This window comes from Schistocerca gregaria, chromosome X (assembly GCF_023897955.1).
Source record: "Schistocerca gregaria isolate iqSchGreg1 chromosome X, iqSchGreg1.2, whole genome shotgun sequence".
In the NCBI taxonomy this organism is placed as follows: Eukaryota; Metazoa; Arthropoda; class Insecta; order Orthoptera; family Acrididae; genus Schistocerca; species Schistocerca gregaria.
Genome location: NC_064931.1, coordinates 138,948,352 through 138,968,449, shown reverse-complemented (window position 1 = coordinate 138,968,449; position 20,098 = coordinate 138,948,352). Strand labels below are relative to the sequence as shown.

Below are 20,098 nucleotides of genomic sequence, written 5' to 3'. Positions count from 1 at the left end.
GGACTACTCAAGAGGATGTCATTATCAGGAGAAAGAAAACTGGCGTTCTACGGATCAGAGCGTGGAATGTCAGATCCCTTAATCGGACAGGTAGGTTAGAAAATTTAAAAAGGGAAATGGATAGGGTAAAGTTAGATATAATGGTGATTAGTGAAGTTTGGTGGCAGGAGGAACAAGACTTCTGGTCAGGTGACTACAGGGTTATAAACACAAAATCAAATAGGGGTAATGCAGGAGAAGGTTCAATAATGAATAGGAAAATAGGAATGCGGGTAAGCTACTACAAACAGCATAGTGAACACATTATTGTGGCCAAGATAGATACGAAGCCCACACCTACTACAGTAGTACAAGTTTATATGCCAACTAGCTCTGCAGATGACGAAGAAATTGAAGAAATGTATGATGAAATAAAAGAAATTATTCAGATAGTGAAGGGTGACGAAAATTTAATAGTCATGGGTGACTGGAATTCGGTAGCAGGAAAAGGGAGAGAAGGAAACGTAGTAGGTGAATATGGATTGGGGGTAAGAAATGAAAGAGGATGCCATCTGGTAGAATTTTGCACAGAACATAACTTAATCACAGCTAACACTTGGTTCAAGAATCATAAAAGAAGGCTGTATACATGGAAGAAGCCTGGAGATACTGACAGGTTTCAGATAGATTATATAATGGTAAGACAGAGATTTAGGAACCAGGTTTTAAATTGTAAGACATTTCCAGGGGCAGATGTGGACTCTAACCACAATCTATTGGTTATGACCTGTAGATTAAAACTGAAGAAACTGCAAAAAGGTGGGAATTTAAGGATATGGGACCTGAATAAACTGACTAAACCAGTGGTTGTACAGAGTTTCAGGGAGAGCATAAGGGAACAATTGTCAGGAATGGGGGAAAGAAATACAGTAGAAGTAGAATGGGTAGCTTTGAGGGATGAAGTAGTGAAGGTAGCAGAGGATCAAGTAGGTAAAAAGACGAGAGCTAGTAGAAATCCTTGGGTAACAGAGAGAGATTGAATTTAATTGATGAGAGGAGAAAATATAAAATTGCAATAAATGAAGCAGGCAAAAAGGAACACAGATGTCTCAAAAATGAGATCGACAGGAAGTGCAAAATGGCTAAGCAGGCATGGCTAGAGGACAAATATAAGGATGTAGAGGCTTATCTCACTAGGGGTAAGATAGATACTGCCTACAGGAAAATTAAAGAGACCTTTGGAGAAAAGAAAACCACTTGTATGAATATCAAGAGCTCAGATGGAAACCCAGTTCTAAGCAAAGAAGGGAAAGCAGAAAGGTGGAAGGCGTATATAGAGGATCTATAGAAGGGCGATGTACTTGAGGACAATATTATGGAAATGGAAGAGGATGTAGATGAAGATGAAATGGGAGATACAATACTGCGTGAAGAGTTTGACAGAGCACTGAAAGTCCTGAGTCGAAACAAGGCTCCCGGAGTAGACAACATTCCATTGGAACTACTGACGGCCTTGGGAGAGCCAGTCCTGACAAAACTCTACCATCTGGTGAGCAAGATGTATGAGACAGGCGAAATACCCACAGACTTCAAGAAGAATATAATAATTCCAATCCCAAAGAAAGCAGGTGTTGACAGATGTGAAAATTACCGAACTATCAGTTTAATAAGTCACAGCTGCAAAATACTAACGCGAATTCTTTACAGACGAATGGAAAAACTAGTAGAAGCCGACTTTGGGGAAGATCAGTTTGGATTCCGTAGAAATGTTGAAACACGTGAGGCAATACTGACCCTATGACTCATCTTAGAAGCTAGATTAAGGAAAGGCAAACCTACGTTTCTAGCATTTGTAGACTTAGAGAAAGCTTTTGACAATGTTGACTGGAATACTCTCTTTCAAATTCTGAAGGCGGCAGGGGTAAAATACAGGGAGCGAAAGGCTATTTACAATTTGTATAGAAACCAGATGGCAGTTATTAGAGTTGAGGGACATGAAAGGGAGGCAGTGGTTGGGAAGGGAGTGAGACAGGGTTGCAGTCTCTCCCTGATGTTATTCAATCTGTATATTGAGCAAGCAGTGAAAGAAACTAAAGAAAAATTCGGAGTGGGTATTAAAATCCATGCAGAAGAAATAAAAACTTTGAGGTTCGCCGATGACATCGTAATTCTGTCAGAGACAGCAAAGGACTTGGAAGAGCAGTTGACCGGAACGGATAGTGTCTTGAAAGCAGGATATAAGATGAACATCAACAAAAGCAAAACTAGCATAATGGAATGTAGTCGAATTAAGTCGGGTGATGCTGAGAGAATTAGATTAGGAAATGAGACACTTAAAGTAGTAAAGGTGTTTTGCTGTTTGGGGAGCAAAATAACTGATGATGGTCGAAGCAGAGAGGATATAAAATGTAGACTGGCAATGGCAAGGAAAGCGTTTCTGCAGTAGAGAAATTTGTTAACATCGAGTATAGATTTAAGTGTCAGGAAGTCATTTCTGAAAATATTTGTATGGAGTGTAGCCATGTATGGAAGCGAAACATGAACTATAAATAGTTTGGACAAGAAGAGAATAGAAGCTTTCAAAATGTGGTGCTACAGAAGAATGCTGAAGATTTGATGGGTCGATCACATAACTATTGAGGAAGTATTGAATCGGATTAGAGAGAAGAGAAGTTTGTGGCACAAATTGACCAGAAGAAGGGATCGGTTGTTAGGACATGTTCTGAGGCATCAAGGGATCACCAATTTAGTGTTGGAGGGCAGCGTGGAGGGTAAAAATCATAGAGGGAGGCCAAGAGATGACTACACTAAGCAGATTCAGAAGGATGTAGGTTGCAGTAGGTACTGGGAGATGAAGAAGCTTGCACAGGATAGAGTAGCATGGAGAGGTGCGTCAAACCAGTCTTCGGACTGAAGACATTTATGTGATGTATTGAAGTGTAAAACACGCAAAAAAAGACAAATATTTAAGTGAAAGCTTAATTTTTTCTTGTAGCTGCACTATGTACATTAATTTAAACCATTAACTTTTCCTATTTGAGTGTTCAAGCTACTTAACAATGATATTGCTATAGAGTGACATCATCACATGTCCTATGCTCCGCTTCACTACATTTACATGCGACACAGCTTCCGAAAGACAAAATTGTTTATCACTGTTGTGTGTGCATGTTAAGGTCTGAAGCAAATTTGCTAGACCAGTTGACTGCAGCACCTGGAAAACAGCAGATATAGTTTATGATTTAGTCAGCACAGTCATTACTCGTCTTCAGTTAGACAAGGGGTAAATAGCTTCAGTCTAATATTTTTACTTATCCTTCACTGTACAAAAAGCCACTCTGTCAGTATTAGCCGAAGTTTTTAAAAACAATACGAAACCTGACAGCCTAAGCGCGTTTCAATACTGGCTGCATTTACATGGGAGCGAAAATTGATTGTGGAATTGAAAAACTGGCAACCAGAAGCAGATTTACATAATAGATTTTGAAGTGTTTACATGACTACCCAGAAGCGGTATTGGGAGATCGGTTTACAAAATCTGGTTTTGGGAGCCCCATGTAAACAGGATGATTATCTGCTATCATTGGCTGGTCAGATCACGTGACATGAGCTATGATTGGCTTACAAAAGCACACTGTGATATCGATTTCAATGCTTTGGAAACTAAAATTCTGTTTTTGGTGGAATTCGACTACACACCTTCGTAATACGAAAATATGCAGTGTACATGTTGCCACAAATCAAAGATCTTTGCAAAATGAATTTTTTTCTGGGATTCGTTTCATAAAGTGCCAGGAGGTTCTACGCTGGTATATAAAACCTTAACCATTCAAAGGATTGATAAGTTTTAAAATTCGGAGGGAATATACTGTCACTAAACATGGAAGAAGTGTATTTTTGCCTGAGAGAAAGTGTATTTTTTAACCAGGAAGCCCAGTAAAAATTTGGGGAACTTTTTTTCCCCTTGTCTTTGTGTACACCCTAACAAAGCATGGTTTCAAATTTCTTATTTCTTAACAACACAGATCACAAAAAGAAATTTTCAGTATTATTTAATTACTTTTGATTCAATGAAGGGACAATAAAATTTATGTCTGCTACAAACTGTCTACATATGGAAGACATAGACAGTTTTGCAGATTTTCTTCACTCAAGTTGTCATGTAATCGTGACTTATTTAATCTCGTAATTGAAAAAAGTCTTTCACACACACAATTTGCTCCAAACATTTATGTCATGTTTACAACCTAATTATATAGATGTGGAAATTCTTCTTGAAGAAAACTTTGTAGAACACCTGTACAATTTTAATGAAAAAATATCTTTTAAAGTTGAATTACATTGCAGAATGATCAATTCCACATGCAAATGCACAGGGACATTTTCAACAGGAATGACAAAATAGGACCAAAAACAGATGTGAGACTGGTGGTGTCCTGAAAAGTTTTAAAACAGTCCTTGTAATTTGTCATAATTCACGTTTTCTTTAACACCTGTGAGCTTTCAGAAGCAATGGTGGTTTTTGTCAGAAGCAGTCTTTTCCACAATGTGATTTTCTTTTTAAATACATCCCCTTTCTTATTATATCAGAAACAAGTTCCTTCTCATCTTATATTGTACTACTAAGGGCAGTATGTAGCCAAGTCCATTTGAAATGAGGTCTGCCAGAACTTCAAAAATAGTGGGTCTTAAATTGAAAAACCATTTCTGGCATGCTTCCTGGTGTAACCAATATCTTAAACAGTACTACATAGTGTCTCCGTGATCTTTATTCAGTTTTATGAAAAGCTGTTGAAACTGAAGTCGTAATAATTTGTGTGCTTCAGAACTACTTGGACCACCAATTTCATCATGCCTGCAAGCACAGAGAGCTCCTTGATATCTATAACCATGAATCCCTTATGAATCATTTGTTAATAGTTGTATTTTGTTGCCCTTTTACCATGAGTTAAATTTTCAAATTCCTTATTCATGTTTTATAACAGTTGTGCAGCAAATTTGTGCTGTGTGTCGATTATGGGACTGCATAGTATAGATTAAGTCTCATCATCCTTCTCTTCAGAAATGAAGTGTGATTCCCAATTATTTTTAAAGGTTTGTGATGATGAATTACTAGATTGATTCTTTTTGTCAGTCCGTCACTGGAACTGCAAACTAATTTTATACAATGAGCAAATAGTGTATGGTAAACGGCACTGACCCTATGATTGGCCCGAAATGAAGCAATTTGTGCCAACCAAATAATGCCACACCAGATATCAGAAGAAACATTGCCACATTGCACTGCTAAATGAATGTACCAGGTAGTTCCAAGAACGGCAGTGCAAAACCTGAAACATTCAGAGGTGTGCTAAGACAAGCTGAGCTCTGGACAGCTGTTAGCAGGTGAGGCAGCTAAAAGTAATGAAGCTGATTGACCCCCCACCCCACCCCCACCTCCTGGGTATCATTGACTGGTGTGGAGTACGTCTTGGTCTCAGCAGCAGATGAAGGCAGGATTCTTCAAGTGAGTTTCTTGACCCTGTTTTGCTATGGCAAAGCACCATTTCTAGTCACTTACATGATCAAGGTGCCTCAGCAATGGGCTGTGGCAAGTGATAATTCCACTTACCATTATGGCGGCCTGAGTTCTTCCACCATACTGTGTCAAAACAATATTCCAGTCCTGGCAGCAGGTTTCCACAAGCACCTGTCTTAAATGCGTGATTACAGCTTGTGCAGTCTGTGTTGGTGCAAAAATGACGGTAACTTTCACCAGCAAGTAGTGGTTGCTCTTAAGACTGTGTGCAATACATATGCTTTATGACAATCAGTGCTGAACCTTGTACTCCAATTTGTGCTGGACTGGACGAGAAGTGGTATCAGGTGGCAAGAAGTTGTTTGTCTTACGTACCGTAAATTATAATTAAGATTTCTCATTTACTCTTCTTGAGAAACATACAAAATAAAAATGAATACTAGAAAACAAATAGTGCGCATAGCACACCAACAATCATGGGGCACATTCATAAATGACAGAACACAACTTACACGGTAGACATCAATGTCCATGCATAGCCATGAAAGCGTTGTACCAAGAAGGAAGAGGCATTGCACTGAAAATGGTGCCTAATAAACAATGGATAAATCATTACATGGTCTTACGGTGTCCCCATAGGACTTAAAATTACACTGAAGGAATGAACGAGAAATCCAATTACTATGGAGGAACTACAAGAAGCTTTGAAATGTATGTGAAACAGGAAAGCCTCCATAATGCATGAAATAAATGCCAAATTACTTGAATATAGAGACATATCATTAGCTAAATGTCTTTTAATGTTAGTAAGTGAATCCTGGAGGATTTGCAAGATCCCAGGCCATTGATATATGGCAGAAGTAATCTCTCTCTCTTCCAGAAATTGAAATCCAATGACTATTAAAACTGTCATGATATCAGTCTTTTAGACACTTGCTTACAAAGTATATTCAAAGATGTTATAACGTCAAGTTGAACAAATATATTTCTAGGACGACACAACACATGTAAGTCGCGGATCAAGTAAACAAAGTAAGACGTGTACACAGTCAAATCAGCACTCAGTCCAAGTCTAGCAGCTGCTGGCTGGCTGGCCGCTTAGGTGGCGCAGCTGCTGTATGGCTGGCAGACAGCCCTACATGTAGACGCACGTAACTGCACGGTGGCACTTTGAAAGTTCGGCGAGTCACAACACTTTTCACCCCTTTGAAGTTTTTGCACTGGTCTTGATGTAGGTGGCGTGTAGATTGCTAATGTACATAGGTGTTGTTTGACTGGCCGTAAAGTCTCGAGGAGGAGGCTTCCCGTACGGAAGGAAGTGTCCCTGATGATAACGGGTCGAGATGACAGGAGACGTGCCCCAATCTGCCCGTTGCGGCAAGTCCGGTTGTTATAACAGGAGACATCGGCGATGTGTTGACGTCCGTAGGAGAAGGAGGCGAGTAGAGTTGCTCCGACAGATGATGGTCATATGTTTCCTTCATGGGCACATCTCCTGGTGGCGTCAGTTCTTATGCTAGCACCGACATGATGGTGAGAGGGCTGCGTTATGCGTAATGAGAGATTCCAAGATCCAGAGCATCAGGTAGAGCCGGAGGTGGTGTAGCAGTATTCAGAACAGGCTTTGCCGGCACACAAGGCCGGAGCTGGTCCGAATGATGCACTGCAACACCTTTGTCTGTCTGGATTTCATACAGGTGTCGGCCACGGTGTCGTAAGATATGGCCAGGACTCCATTTTGGCCGCCTGCCATATCCCCGTACCCATACAAGGTCTCCGGCGGTGAACCGGTCAGGCGAAGGCACCCGCGGCCGTGAGGTGGAAGGCCACAGAAGATGAAGTAGCATGTGGGGCTGTCGGCCATGTAAGAGCTCAGCCGAGCTGTGGTCGCACATGGGGGTGAAACGGTAAGAAGCCAGAAATTGGAGAAGCGCATCATCAGCAGCAGAAGAAGTCAGGAGTTTCCTCATCTGAGCCTTAAATGTGCGGACCAGTCGTTCAGCCTCACTGTTTTACTGTGGATGGAATGGAGGGGCTGTGACATGCATGACGCCATGACGGGCACAAAAATCCGCAAAATTGGAAGAGGCAAATTGCGGACCATTATCAGTAACAAGAGTAGAGGGAAGGCCTTCCAAAGAGAAAAGAGCTAGATCATTTGTGGTAGCTGCGGTGGTAGGTGACATGCAACGGACAATGAAAGGAAAGCTAGAGTAGGCGTCAATAACGAGAAACCAATAAGTACCTAAAAGAGGTCCCGTGAAGTCAGCATGAATAAGCTCCCAGGTCTTCTCAGTCGAAGGCCACGGTGACAAAGATGACTTCGGAACGGCGGCCTGTGACGCACAATGGCCGCAAACAACGACCATGTGTGCGATTTCAGAGTCAATGCCAGGCCAGTACACATGACAGCACACCAGAGATTTTGTGCGAGACACACCTCAGTGCCCTTGGTGGCGCAAGACCGAAGCATGCAAAGAAGCAGGTACCACAACACATGGCGAAGCATTGTCGGTGGAAAGGAGGATAACATCATCCCTAGCCATGAGGCGGTCACGCAAAGCGTATTAGTTCTGCTACGGATCAGAAATCTTAGCGGATGGACGATCTGGCCAACCCTTCTGAATACAGTGTAAAACCCAGGAGAAGGTAGGATCAGAACCTGTAGCAGCCACCAGCCGATCCCCGGTGATGGGGAACCCATCCGCAACCTGCTGCTCGGCAACATCAAGGTGGAAACACACAAGTTCATCCCTATTGAATGCCAAATCAGGACCCATGGGAAGGCGAGACAGAGCATCAGCATTTGCATGTTGAGCCGTCGGCCGGAAATGAATCTCATAATTGAAACGAGACAAGAAAAGAGCCCAACGCTGGAGGCGGTGTGCAGCCTTGTCGGGAAGCGACATTGATGGATGAAACAAGGAATTAAGTGGTTTGTGGTCCGTAACAAGATCCACAGAGAAAAACTCCAAACTTATGAAGAGCATAAATAATCGCCAAAGCTTCTTTTTCAATTTGAGAATATTTTCGTAGGGCATCCGCGAGCAATTTTGGAGGCATAAGCAATGGGTTGTTCAGAACTGTCAAAGAAACGGTGCGCAAGGACCGCACAAACGCCATATTGAGAGGTGTCCGTGGCAATAACAAGATGTTGGCCAGGTCAATAAGTAGCCAGGCATGGGGCCTGTTTCAGCATAGTCTTCAATTTCTGGAAAGCCGCATCGCATGATGCGGACCAGTGAAAGGGCACGTTTTTACGCAACAGGCGATGCAACGGCTGAGCCACCGAAGCAGCAGATGATGAAAACCTTCCCCAAGAAGTCCTGCAGTTCCTTAACAGGTGTAGGGCGAGGGAGGGCATCGATCACAACGACAGTTTGCTGAAGCAGACGAATACCATCGCGAGAGAGTTGAAACCCCAAGTACGTGATAGATGCCTGAAGAAAGTTTGATTTCTGAAGATTACACTTAAGACCGACAGTCTGTAAGACTTGGAAAAGTGTGCGGAGATTCTGAAGATGTTCTTCAGTGGTGGAGCCTGTGACAACAACGTTGTCCATGTAATTGATACACCCAGGGACAGGGAGCAATAATTGTTCCAAGAATCGCTGAAAGAGAGCAGGGGCGCTGGCAACCCCAAATGGCAATTGTTGGTAGTGATAGAGGCCAAAAGGTGTGTTAAGGACCAGGAACTGCCTTGATGATAACCTTCTGACAGGTCAAGTTTAGAAAAATACTGGCCTCCAGCAAGTTTAGTGAACAATTCTTGAGGTCGGGGCATAGGGTAAGTGTCGATGAGGCATTGAGCATTTACAGTGGCTTTGAAATCGCCACAGAGATTGGGCATAGCAACGGCAATGACAGGAGAGGACCACTCACTGGAAGTGACAGGAAGCAAGACCCCTGAAGCAGTGAGACGATTCAGCTCCCGTTTGACCCAATCACGAAGGGCCACAGGAATGGGCCAAGCCCGAAAAAACTTAGGCCGAGCAGTGGGTTTGGGCGTGATATGAGCATCAAAGTTGTTTGCACGGCCTAACCCAGGAGACAGTCTGTAAGACTTGGAAAAGTGTGCGGAGATTCTGAAGATGTTCTTCAGTGGTGGAGCCTGTGACAACAACGTTGTCCATGTAATTGATACACCCAGGGACAGGGAGCAATAATTGTTCCAAGAATCGCTGAAAGAGAGCAGGGGCGCTGGCAACCCCAAATGGCAATTGTTGGTAGTGATAGAGGCCAAAAGGTGTGTTAAGGACCAGGAACTGCCTTGATGATAACCTTCTGACAGGTCAAGTTTAGAAAAATACTGGCCTCCAGCAAGTTTAGTGAACAATTCTTGAGGTCGGGGCATAGGGTAAGTGTCGATGAGGCATTGAGCATTTACAGTGGCTTTGAAATCGCCACAGAGATTGGGCATAGCAACGGCAATGACAGGAGAGGACCACTCACTGGAAGTGACAGGAAGCAAGACCCCTGAAGCAGTGAGACGATTCAGCTCCCGTTTGACCCAATCACGAAGGGCCACAGGAATGGGCCAAGCCCGAAAAAACTTAGGCCGAGCAGTGGGTTTGGGCGTGATATGAGCATCAAAGTTGTTTGCACGGCCTAACCCAGGAGAGAAAAGGGATGAAAATGTCGTTGGCAAGGAATCCAATTGAGCATAAGGAATAGCATCAGAGATTATATTGACAGAGTCATCTATGGAGAACCCAAAAATGCGAAACCAAAAAGATTCTCCACTTTACTATGGTCGACCACAAATATGGGAACAGTGTGAACGGCGGCTTTGTAAGATACCTCAGCATTAAATTGTCCCAAGAGAGAAATATTCTGTTTATTGTACGTCAGTAATTGCCTAGTGACAGGTGGTAGGATTGGAGAACCTAACTGAAGATACGGCTGAGAATTGATGATAGTGGCAGCAGAACCAGTATCCACCTGCATGTGAACATCCCGACCAAGGATTTGGACAGTTAGTAATAACTTCCCTGAAAGGGAAGAAGTACCATTGACAGACAACAGAGAAGCAGAATCAGCATCACATTCATGAACATCAGGTATGCGGTTAGATTTGCAAACGGATGACACATGACCCTTCTTTTTGCATTTCTAACACACAGCCAACGTTGGGGACAATCCTCCCTTGAATGTTCTGTAAAACACCGCGGACATGAAGGAAGTTGCCATGAGTTTTGCTGCAGTTTCTTAGAGGTTTGTTTATGGTTAGGCTGAGGCTGCACTTCGGAGCGTACTGCGGCCACATTGGCCGGCAGGAACACACAGTAAGCTTCGTCAACAGCACACGTAGGTTGTACTTCCCCCGACAACAACCCACACCCCTATTTGCACTCCAGCGGCGCGAGAAATTTCAAAAGAATGAGCGATGGATACCACTTCATCTAGAGTCGGATTTGCCAACTGAAGGGCATGTTGCCTAACTCATTTGTCGGGCGCCGACCGGATAATAGCATCCCATACCATGGAATCAGCATAGGATTCTTTGTGAACGTCAGTAACAATTGACACTTTCGACTGAGTTCAGCAGCCCAAGTGCGATAGGATTGATTTGGTTGTTTTTGACAACGATAAAAGGCAACACGAGAGGCTACCACATGCATATGCTTTTGAAAATATACGGACAGAAGTGAGCACATTTCAGCAAAGGACAAAGACGCAGGATCTTTCAAAGGAGCCAATTGCAACAACCACCGATACATTTGAGGTGAAATCCATGAAAGGAACAGAGACTTACTTGTTTTGTCGTCCGCGACATGAAACGCCAAGAAGTGCTGTCAAAGACGTTTTTCGTAATCAGACCATTCTTCCGCTGTCTCGTCGTAAGGAGGAAAAGGAGATAGAGACAACAACGAGAGACACCCCGCATTGGAAGCCGCGACGAAATCACGAATCACAGATGTGAGAAGCGTTTGCTGTTCAATGAGACCTTGCAATAATTGCTCTAAAGTAGCTATGGAAACCTGTGGGTCAATGATGAAAAAGAAAAATTTACTACCTCGTCGCCAATTGTTATAACGTCAAGTTGCACAAATATATTTCTAGGATGACACGATACATGTATGTCATGGATCAAGTAAACAAAGTAAGACGTGTGTACACTGTCACAGTTAAATCAGCACTCAGTCCAAGTCTAGCGGGTGCTGGCTGTCTGGCCGCTTAGGTGGTGCGACTGCTGTATGGCTGGCAGACGGCGCCGCTTGTAGAGGACGCGCGTAAATGTGCGGCGGCACTTTGAAAGATCAGCGAGTCACAACAAAAGATTATCAATAACTGCATAAAAAATATTGTAGAAGCTATCATTTCTTAGGAACAAAATGGGTTTAGATCAGGTCGTTCATGCGTGGATAATGTGTCTGGAAGGGCATTAAAATGGCCAAAACCTTTATAACAATGCCAACCCCATAGGTAAATGGAAAAAATCAAGGGAGAATGAGATTTTTTGTTAATGGAAATGTAAACAAAAAAATTAGGATACTTAGGATAGAGACTGATGAATACAGCACTGTGCTTCTGTTTGCAGATGATATTGTTATTCTTCAAAAAAATAGTGATTGCCACCAAAGATCAGTATACAATCCGAACAAAATCTTTTTCTAGTAATACAACAAAAATAATAGCATTCTTAGGAAAATATTCACTTAGATCAAAAATTGTTTTAGATAATTCAATTGTAGAACAAGTCCCTCGAATCTCTTATTTAGGCTGTGATGTAAGTTTTCATTTTCAGTCTGATATTAAAAATAAGATGCACAACTTCCAACTTGTCCGTGGTACAATTAGAATAATTCTGGGCCATAAAAGTGCAAAAAGAGACCACCATGAAAATCTGTAAAATGATGGCAGAGAAGCCGAGTGGGAAAATAAATATTGGAAGCCCACAGAAAAGATGGAAATGATTTTATTTGTGAGTTTGAAACTGGCAGTAGCCTAATCTTTGGAAGGAAGACGGTGACGATCTTACAAATCCATACATCAGCACTGGTAACTGTTTGTGAAAATATTTTAAAACTCTCCATGAATCCAGGCAAATATGCGTATCACAGTTTACTGTGTTGTTGTATTATGTTCTCAGGCTTTGTATGAGAATCATACTAGTGAACCCAAAATTCAGGAAATATTCATTAGCTTGTATAGCATTTCAGGCATGTATTTTACTTCAATTTCAAGCTATTAAATCAGTATTACAATTTGTTTTCCAACGCAGAGCTTGTGCACAGCTCATAGTCAGAGTTGTAGATTCTTTTCAATGTGACATATATGTGAACTTTCCAGGCAGGTAAAAACTGTAATATATGGACATGTGAGCCTTGAAATGTGCTTTCATGTGCAAAGTCTTTAAAGTTTACAGATGTGGGTTCAAGAAAACAATTTTAATCTGTCTAGAAAGTTTTTTCATTGCATACATTGCTGGAAAAAAATCTCTGATTTCGAACAAAATGTGTTACACAGTTTTAATAAAAATGTTTTTTGTGTGGTGAACACAGTGAACAGGAACTTCATGTGACATGACCACTTAAAAATTAACAAAGTGCTTTTACTTAAGTTATTTACAGTACATGACTGGTGTAGTCCATGGTGTAATTTTGCCTCACTACTGAAGTTGCTTTACATATAAATAGTACCATTCAACTTACTTTTTGATCTCAGATTATTTTTCATTGATATCAAGTAAATCAGTTATTCCCTCTTACCCATCAAGAGACTTTGTTTTACAGAGTGTGTATTAAATACATGAAATCTGTTTTTGTTACTCTAAAGGTTATTGTGTGGACTGCCACCCAGAAGTGAACATCTATTAACACTATATGTGATTCTCTTACAGATTTCACTCTTACTACCAACTATGTGAAAGATAATGAAAAAAAGTATCTGAATAAATATCCTATGGAATTTGGAGGAAGACTTGGTACTTTGTTCCTGATTTTATTACTGCCTTTATACGTCATGAGTTTGTTTAGTTTCAATTTGGTAAGTACTACATATAAACGTAGTAAGCAGTATATTCTCTCTTATCAGAAGTCATCTTACCTTGATTTATAAGACATAAAGATAAATGTCCTGGAACCTTTGGTTACTGAAACAGAATCCTTAAAAGTCCTGTTTTGCAGCCAACAGTTTGAAAAAGACATCGTTAAAGATCACACTGCTAATACTCTATGGTTATGTTAATGAATCTTAATTTCTTCTCCTACAAGGTGGCAGCTCTGCAGGACTCATCAGTTTTTATTTTATTTTAATGCATAATTGAGCTATTTGTTAGCAAATTCAACTCTTTAACTGTGAACTTTGAATGGAACTTATTAAATATAATGAAAGGCTTGATGTTGAAATGTAAATTTGATAATTATTGTTTCCTTGTTAATGTACTGGTTGATCAGTCAAGGAAATTTCGTGAATTTCAATTCAATGCCATACAAGAAAAGTCTGCTTGCATACCATATGGAAATGTCTACTCAATATGGGGTACAAAAGTGTCTATGTCATAAGAGCACAAAAAGGTTATTTGTACTTATTGGTGAAAGAGTGTCATAAAGCGCCCTTTTTTTGGGGGGGGGGGGGGTGGACAATAGGTCACACTTGCCAACAGAAATTGTGCTATTCTCATAGAGATAATATTTGCATGGAAATGAATCGGATCCCAAAGATATCACCGTCATTATTTTCCACCTCCCTCTCATTCAGGGATTTGCTGGAAGATCATATGCACTCTGTTCATCTACAGCACCCTACAGGTGACAAATGCACCACACCATTTGTTCTGAAATGAATCAGTGTGGTTTGATTGGTGTAATAAACACTTCTTGGTTATGAGAGTACTTGCTTGATTCTCAAGATCATTGGGCCTCAGTGATGTTGAGCACACTTCTTGGAATACTGCCTTGTGTTCATACTGGATCATTTTCTCTTAGTTGTGAGTTGAAGGGTGATGGTGACGGATGGTTGTGGTTTCCTGCTATTTCCACTGTGTAATGGTGTTTGATGACAATGGAGACCCTTTGTGACACAAAGTAAAATGGGGACAGCATATTGCTAGGGACTTGTGCTGTTGCCATTTTATGTTGCTTCATTACTACATACATAATTTGCTAATGTCCAATGAGAACTAAATTTCAGATGCTAATAGTTAATTTCCTCATAACGATATCTGTCAGGTGATATCTGTTTAACAGATTCTGCAGAAATTGGTCTACTGTGTAATATCATTAATGTAATCTGTGGTGAAGAGAAAGCTAAGTTTTGAGGCCTGGGGAGTACCATTACATATTATTTTACTGTTAGACCGCAAACTCAAAATCATGGTATCATATGTTTGAAGAGTCTTTTTGTACCATGATCATAATTTGTTAATTGTGTATATAGAATATGCATCAGTATGTTTGTGATATTGTGTCATTTCATTTGGGATAAGAGTTATCCATGGCTTATTGGAAACATGGTTACTATTTGTATGGAGTTGTCTAAAACTGTTAATTTTGTGGAAGGTAAAATAAACAAACTCTAAATAATTTTATTCCTGTTTTGAAGTCAATTTTCATATGTGAGAACAGGTCCAAAGATTTCTTTGAAGGTGGAGATCAGTGCCATTTTTTTAAAGCATTGTTCTCATTCCTCTTTTAATTCTATGCTTTGATTATTTTCTTTTCTAATGTACAGTGGTGTGCAAAATTTAAGGACAAAAGTAACTTTCACATGCTGTATCACTGCCAAGTAACATAGCTTGATGAAGCTTGGGCTGTACATGGAAAGAACTGACATTGGATAGTACCCAATGAGACGAACAGATATCGTGCATACTGAAACCAACGAGTGTTGCATGACACACAGCAGCTTGGAACTCAGGGATTCACCACATGTGCCAATCTCATCATGTCAATACAGTAACTGACTGATGAAGTGATGACTCATCTACCTAATTGCAGCTTGTTTTTTCTCCTTGCAGTGTTATTTCACATCATCGTAGCTGTACCTTAGCATTTTGTACTTACACATTTGACCGAAGTTAATTTTTATAAACCGTTAAAAAAGAGAATCACTGATTGATAAATGATTGCTAGGAGTCGTATAAGCATTTTAAAAATCCCAGTTTTCAGTTAAATATGCTCTTTTAATTAAAACTGATAAAATAAATAAGCAGAAACATTTTCTTGCAAAATAAGCAGAAAAAGCCCAGACAGATATAGTTAAAACTACTTACCTAAGTGTGTTTTATGAAGTATAGCCTTTCTGCTTATTCCTCAAAGTGTGGAAAAAATGACGTGTTTTACTTAGAAATCTGGGCTTTAGTGAGGTACACTCTATTAAGAAGTATATCAAGCCCTTTGTAATGTCCAGCAACCATCATAAATCACAATGACTTCAGGATAATTATTGTCTTTGAATAAAAGCCTCGTTCCTCTTCATCTCATTGCATGTTTCATTCCGTTACCTTCTGTGCTATGCTATAGCATTTCTTTCTGTGGTCCAAGTTTCATCAAGCTGGTTTATTTGGTAGCGACACATTATGTGAAAGTGACTTTCATCCTTAAGTTATGTCCATCAGTCCACATAGACAAAACCTGTATTTTAATTATGCTAAAAGATGCAGTGCCCCAGCAACAATGCAGAAAAGATGACATTTTATTTGGACATGGTGCTGTAGCTTAATGTTATAAATTTCTCAGTCTAGTGTTCATGTTCATGGAGCATAAATAGTGCTCATAAATTAACACAAAAGGAGTGAGATGTAAACTGCCAAAGTTTTTATTGGATTACTTTGACTTGTTTCTCAAGTTTTACTCTGTGCCGAAGGTTTTCTTGGCTAAATAGAATTTGTCTGGGAAAAACTTGAACTTGGTTGATTTATAAAGTTGTTGTAGATCCTGTGTATTCTGCAAGAGTCAAATCAGCCTGGTTGGACATGTAAGTCTACAATTATTTCCTCTCTGTGTGTTAATAATTCATAAAATTCTTTAACTAGGAAACAGTTAAATAAAATGTCTCAGCAGATTCATATAGAATTCATTCAGTTTGTTAAATTTTTCATGAGTAATTCATTGAATTCTTACAGAACCTAAGAAGAAATGATAATTGACAATTCTTTCTGCAGGAGGTGTGGCAACTTTTGCAATATCTAAAGATGTTTCACTCATAATAATGATCCTTTGTCATTTGGATGTAACAGTTAATGGCAAGATGCATATTATTGGTTAAAAAATTGGGGTATTGTCAGGAATCAGAGAGATAAATTATTATTTTTTATAGAGACTTTCTTCAATACAGAGGTTTCTCTCCAACATAACAATACACTTACAAATTATTATAATGAGTATTGCACAAGTGCTTGACACTCTCTCTTCAAGATGTTCCTCCATCTCCTTCAATCTTATGTATCTCCTTCTCCCATTCAAACAACAAATGCTCTCGCACATCTCTTGCAATATAGTGTTGGGAAAGTATTTGCACAGAGATTAAAGGCTGTAGATTGCTCCAGAGGTGACCTGGTTTGTAACTAATTACGCTTATAGCATGAATTAAAAATTTAATTGTAGTTATATCAAATAATCTAGCTCACTTGTTTGTTAAGTATTGGTTGAGGTAGTTGCTTTTTGGTTAGGTTTTATGAAATTAGGTAGAAAATGGCAGTCTCTGGTATTAAGAGACAGCAAAGTGGAAATGTGAGAAGGTGAAAGTAATGAACATAGTTACTTTAGCATTAGAAATCTTTAGAACACTGTTCATAATATAATAAGTAGAACTGTGTGGAACTAACACAGATCATTTTATTATCTGGGCAACAGATGGTAATGTATGACTGTATTGATAGATATGTGGCACTATTCTACAGCCAAGGTAATGAAACTACCACTACCAGTAGTAGTAAGTATGTGCGTACAATGGTCTTGAGGCTTCAGTTTTTACTTATGGTGCAGCTATGAACTCTCTCGTATGCACTTGAAACTACTGAAAACATTGGAACATGTCTGAGAAAACTGTATAGGTCAGTGAGCATGAGTGTTTACAAGTGCCAAGTCATATGATCATGTTGGCAACAACCCGAATCCCTGACTGCCTTCAAGTGAACTATTTGTATACCCTTCCCTACCTCTCCCCTGGCTGCCCGTGGGCAAGCACTTGACCTGTAACTGCCTGGTGTAGGTTGTACACTGCTGTTACTGGAAAATGCAGTATTCAGTGTTACTTGTCTCAGAGAAATAAAATGTAATGCCTAGATCACTTCTGGCACAAAACACACTCATAATTCAGTAGTGCACAAAATCTCGTCACAAAAAATAATTTTTTAAATGGTATTACAGCAGCTGTAGAAAGACGAGTAAAGATTTGTTTTTGTTGCAGGTAATGCTAAACTGTTTATACTTGTGAACCTGCAGCCATGGATTAGTGGCATTGCTATACTTCTAGGGTGACACAGGGCTGTGTATTGGAATATCTACTGGAACATTGAAGTGAGATATCCATAGATATTTATCAGGCAGACTTCCAAACAACACCCTGTAGCACTCCAGACCGGATATTGTGTTGAACTACTATTATTCCATTGAATGCAAGTCCTTTGTCGTTCAAAATTAAATCATGCGGGAGAGGTACAGTGGGGTCAGAACAGTGGGAAAACAGCAAAGAAGCTGCTTCTCCAGGAGACAGTGTTGAACATAATATCTGGAAGAAGCTTCAGTCAGCATTTTGCATGAAGCTTGCTTGTTACTGTTGATCTTAGCAGCTGCTTGGGAAGGGGGTGCTGGTAACTCGTGACCAGATTACAAGAGCTCATAACTGAGGTGACTCAAGCAAACTCATAGTGCAAGGGAAATCAGAGTAGCGTCATAATAACTGATCTGCAGTGCAAACTGCATGCATGATAAGTACACATTTAATGAATACGTTATTTCATCATCATAATAGTTTCATCTTTGAATTTTCTTCCCCTCTTGCTTACAGACATCATATAGTCAGAAAATAGCCACACTTTTTGTTCGTTTAGCATATGATTAGCAGCCAAATTTTTGTCTTCTGTACTCATACTCAATTTATAAAGTAATTTCATGTCTATTAAGTGGAGGAAATTATTTTCTTTAGCTTAATATGGAACTGAGGTAACTTAAATAAGACAGTTTTATTTTCGTAGCTCACCACTGCTCACTAACTATAACAGAAGTGAAAGTGAACTTAGGTGCTTTCATTTCATATGATTGTAAGACTGAACAAGGAAGACTTCAAGAAAATCCGGTAACATTGGTTTTGGCATCTCATTCATCTGACATTAAATGACACACATTACTAATAAAGTTAAACAACTACTAGCTTGAATATATACCTACTAGAAACGTGCTTGCTTACTCAGGGTTGTCCAGTAGAATCTACATCTCTGTTAACTTTTGTAGAATGTTCTTCATCATCATAGCACTGAGACAAACAGCACTTGATTATCGACAAGTTTTTGAACACAATGGATACTTACAGGCTCACTGTGCCAAATGCCTGTCACTGGCTCTTACCCCATCATACCTTGTGGCCATAATAGTCCAGTCAAATAGCAGATATACCTTGCAAAAGGTGGGATAGAAGAGTTTATTTTTTCAACTAGTTCATATGGTTGGAAAGATTAGAAAACTGAGTTTTGCCAACAAAATTTCACTTGGGAAAACTTTCTGCAGTCAAAAAACTTAGAAAATTTCGGCCTGTTTTCAGCTTCTTCAAAATATCTCAGTTTTTTTGCTCCTATCACTTTAATGTCTATTTTCTTTTTTAAAGAGCACAAAATTATCTACAAATTTGATTCTTGCTATTATTTTCTACTCCCAATATCTAAGGCGCTACATAGTGGTAAGATAGCTTATTTTTGAACACTATTTTTACAGTTTGTTTGTGTAGTATAAATACGTTATACATCATGTTATATGTTGGAATTTACCACCTCACTTTCAGGTATTCAATTTCTCTGTATGCAACATGAGGATTGCTGGGCATCCAACTATTGTGATTCTTACATCACTACCTGAAGTTCACTATGGGCCACCTCGGCCCTGGTATTTGTAAAACTATAAATATAAAAATACATCATTAAGACACACACACACACACACACACACACACACACACACACACACACACACACACACACACAAACAAACAAACAAACAAACAAAATAAATTGTGTCAGGAAACTGAAGTATTATTAGCTGCAATAGGCAACCTAATTAGGTAGGTAATTATTCTTGTGTATAAAAGCCAAACAGTTGACATTATAAATAATTAGCTTTATTACAATTAAAATGAATTCTCAGTTACTAAAAAATGTCAACAGTTCTTGGTATGTAATACTTGTAATATCACACTTTGCGCACTTGAGACAGATATGAGCATCACTTCCAATATATTGATGGCCAGGTTCCTCAGTGTCACCAGAAATACCTTGAGTTACGGAGTCAGGGTCTGTACATAGAGTTGATCCCAGATTGACCTCTTCTTTAAACAGCGAGTCAGCCACAGCAAGTTCGTTGGTTTCGTCAGCGGTTTCCTCAACATCCTCCATAACATATTTTTCACTGTGTTCATATAAACATTTTGGCACGTTTTCACAGTTGA

The 20,098-nt window shown here is 39.8% G+C and overlaps 1 protein-coding gene across 28 annotated transcripts in view; it reads left to right on the top strand.

Moving 5' to 3' along the window:
• The window catches only part of LOC126298596 (uncharacterized), a 331,195-nt gene that overhangs the window by 252,922 nt on the left and 58,175 nt on the right, over positions 1 to 20,098 (top strand). For all 28 annotated transcript variants that reach the window (XM_049989986.1, XM_049989996.1, XM_049989992.1 and 25 more), the window contains one exon: positions 13,341 to 13,486. In XM_049989986.1, coding sequence (XP_049845943.1) covers positions 13,341 to 13,486 — 146 coding nt within the window. The remainder of the gene's footprint in view (positions 1 to 13,340; positions 13,487 to 20,098) is intronic.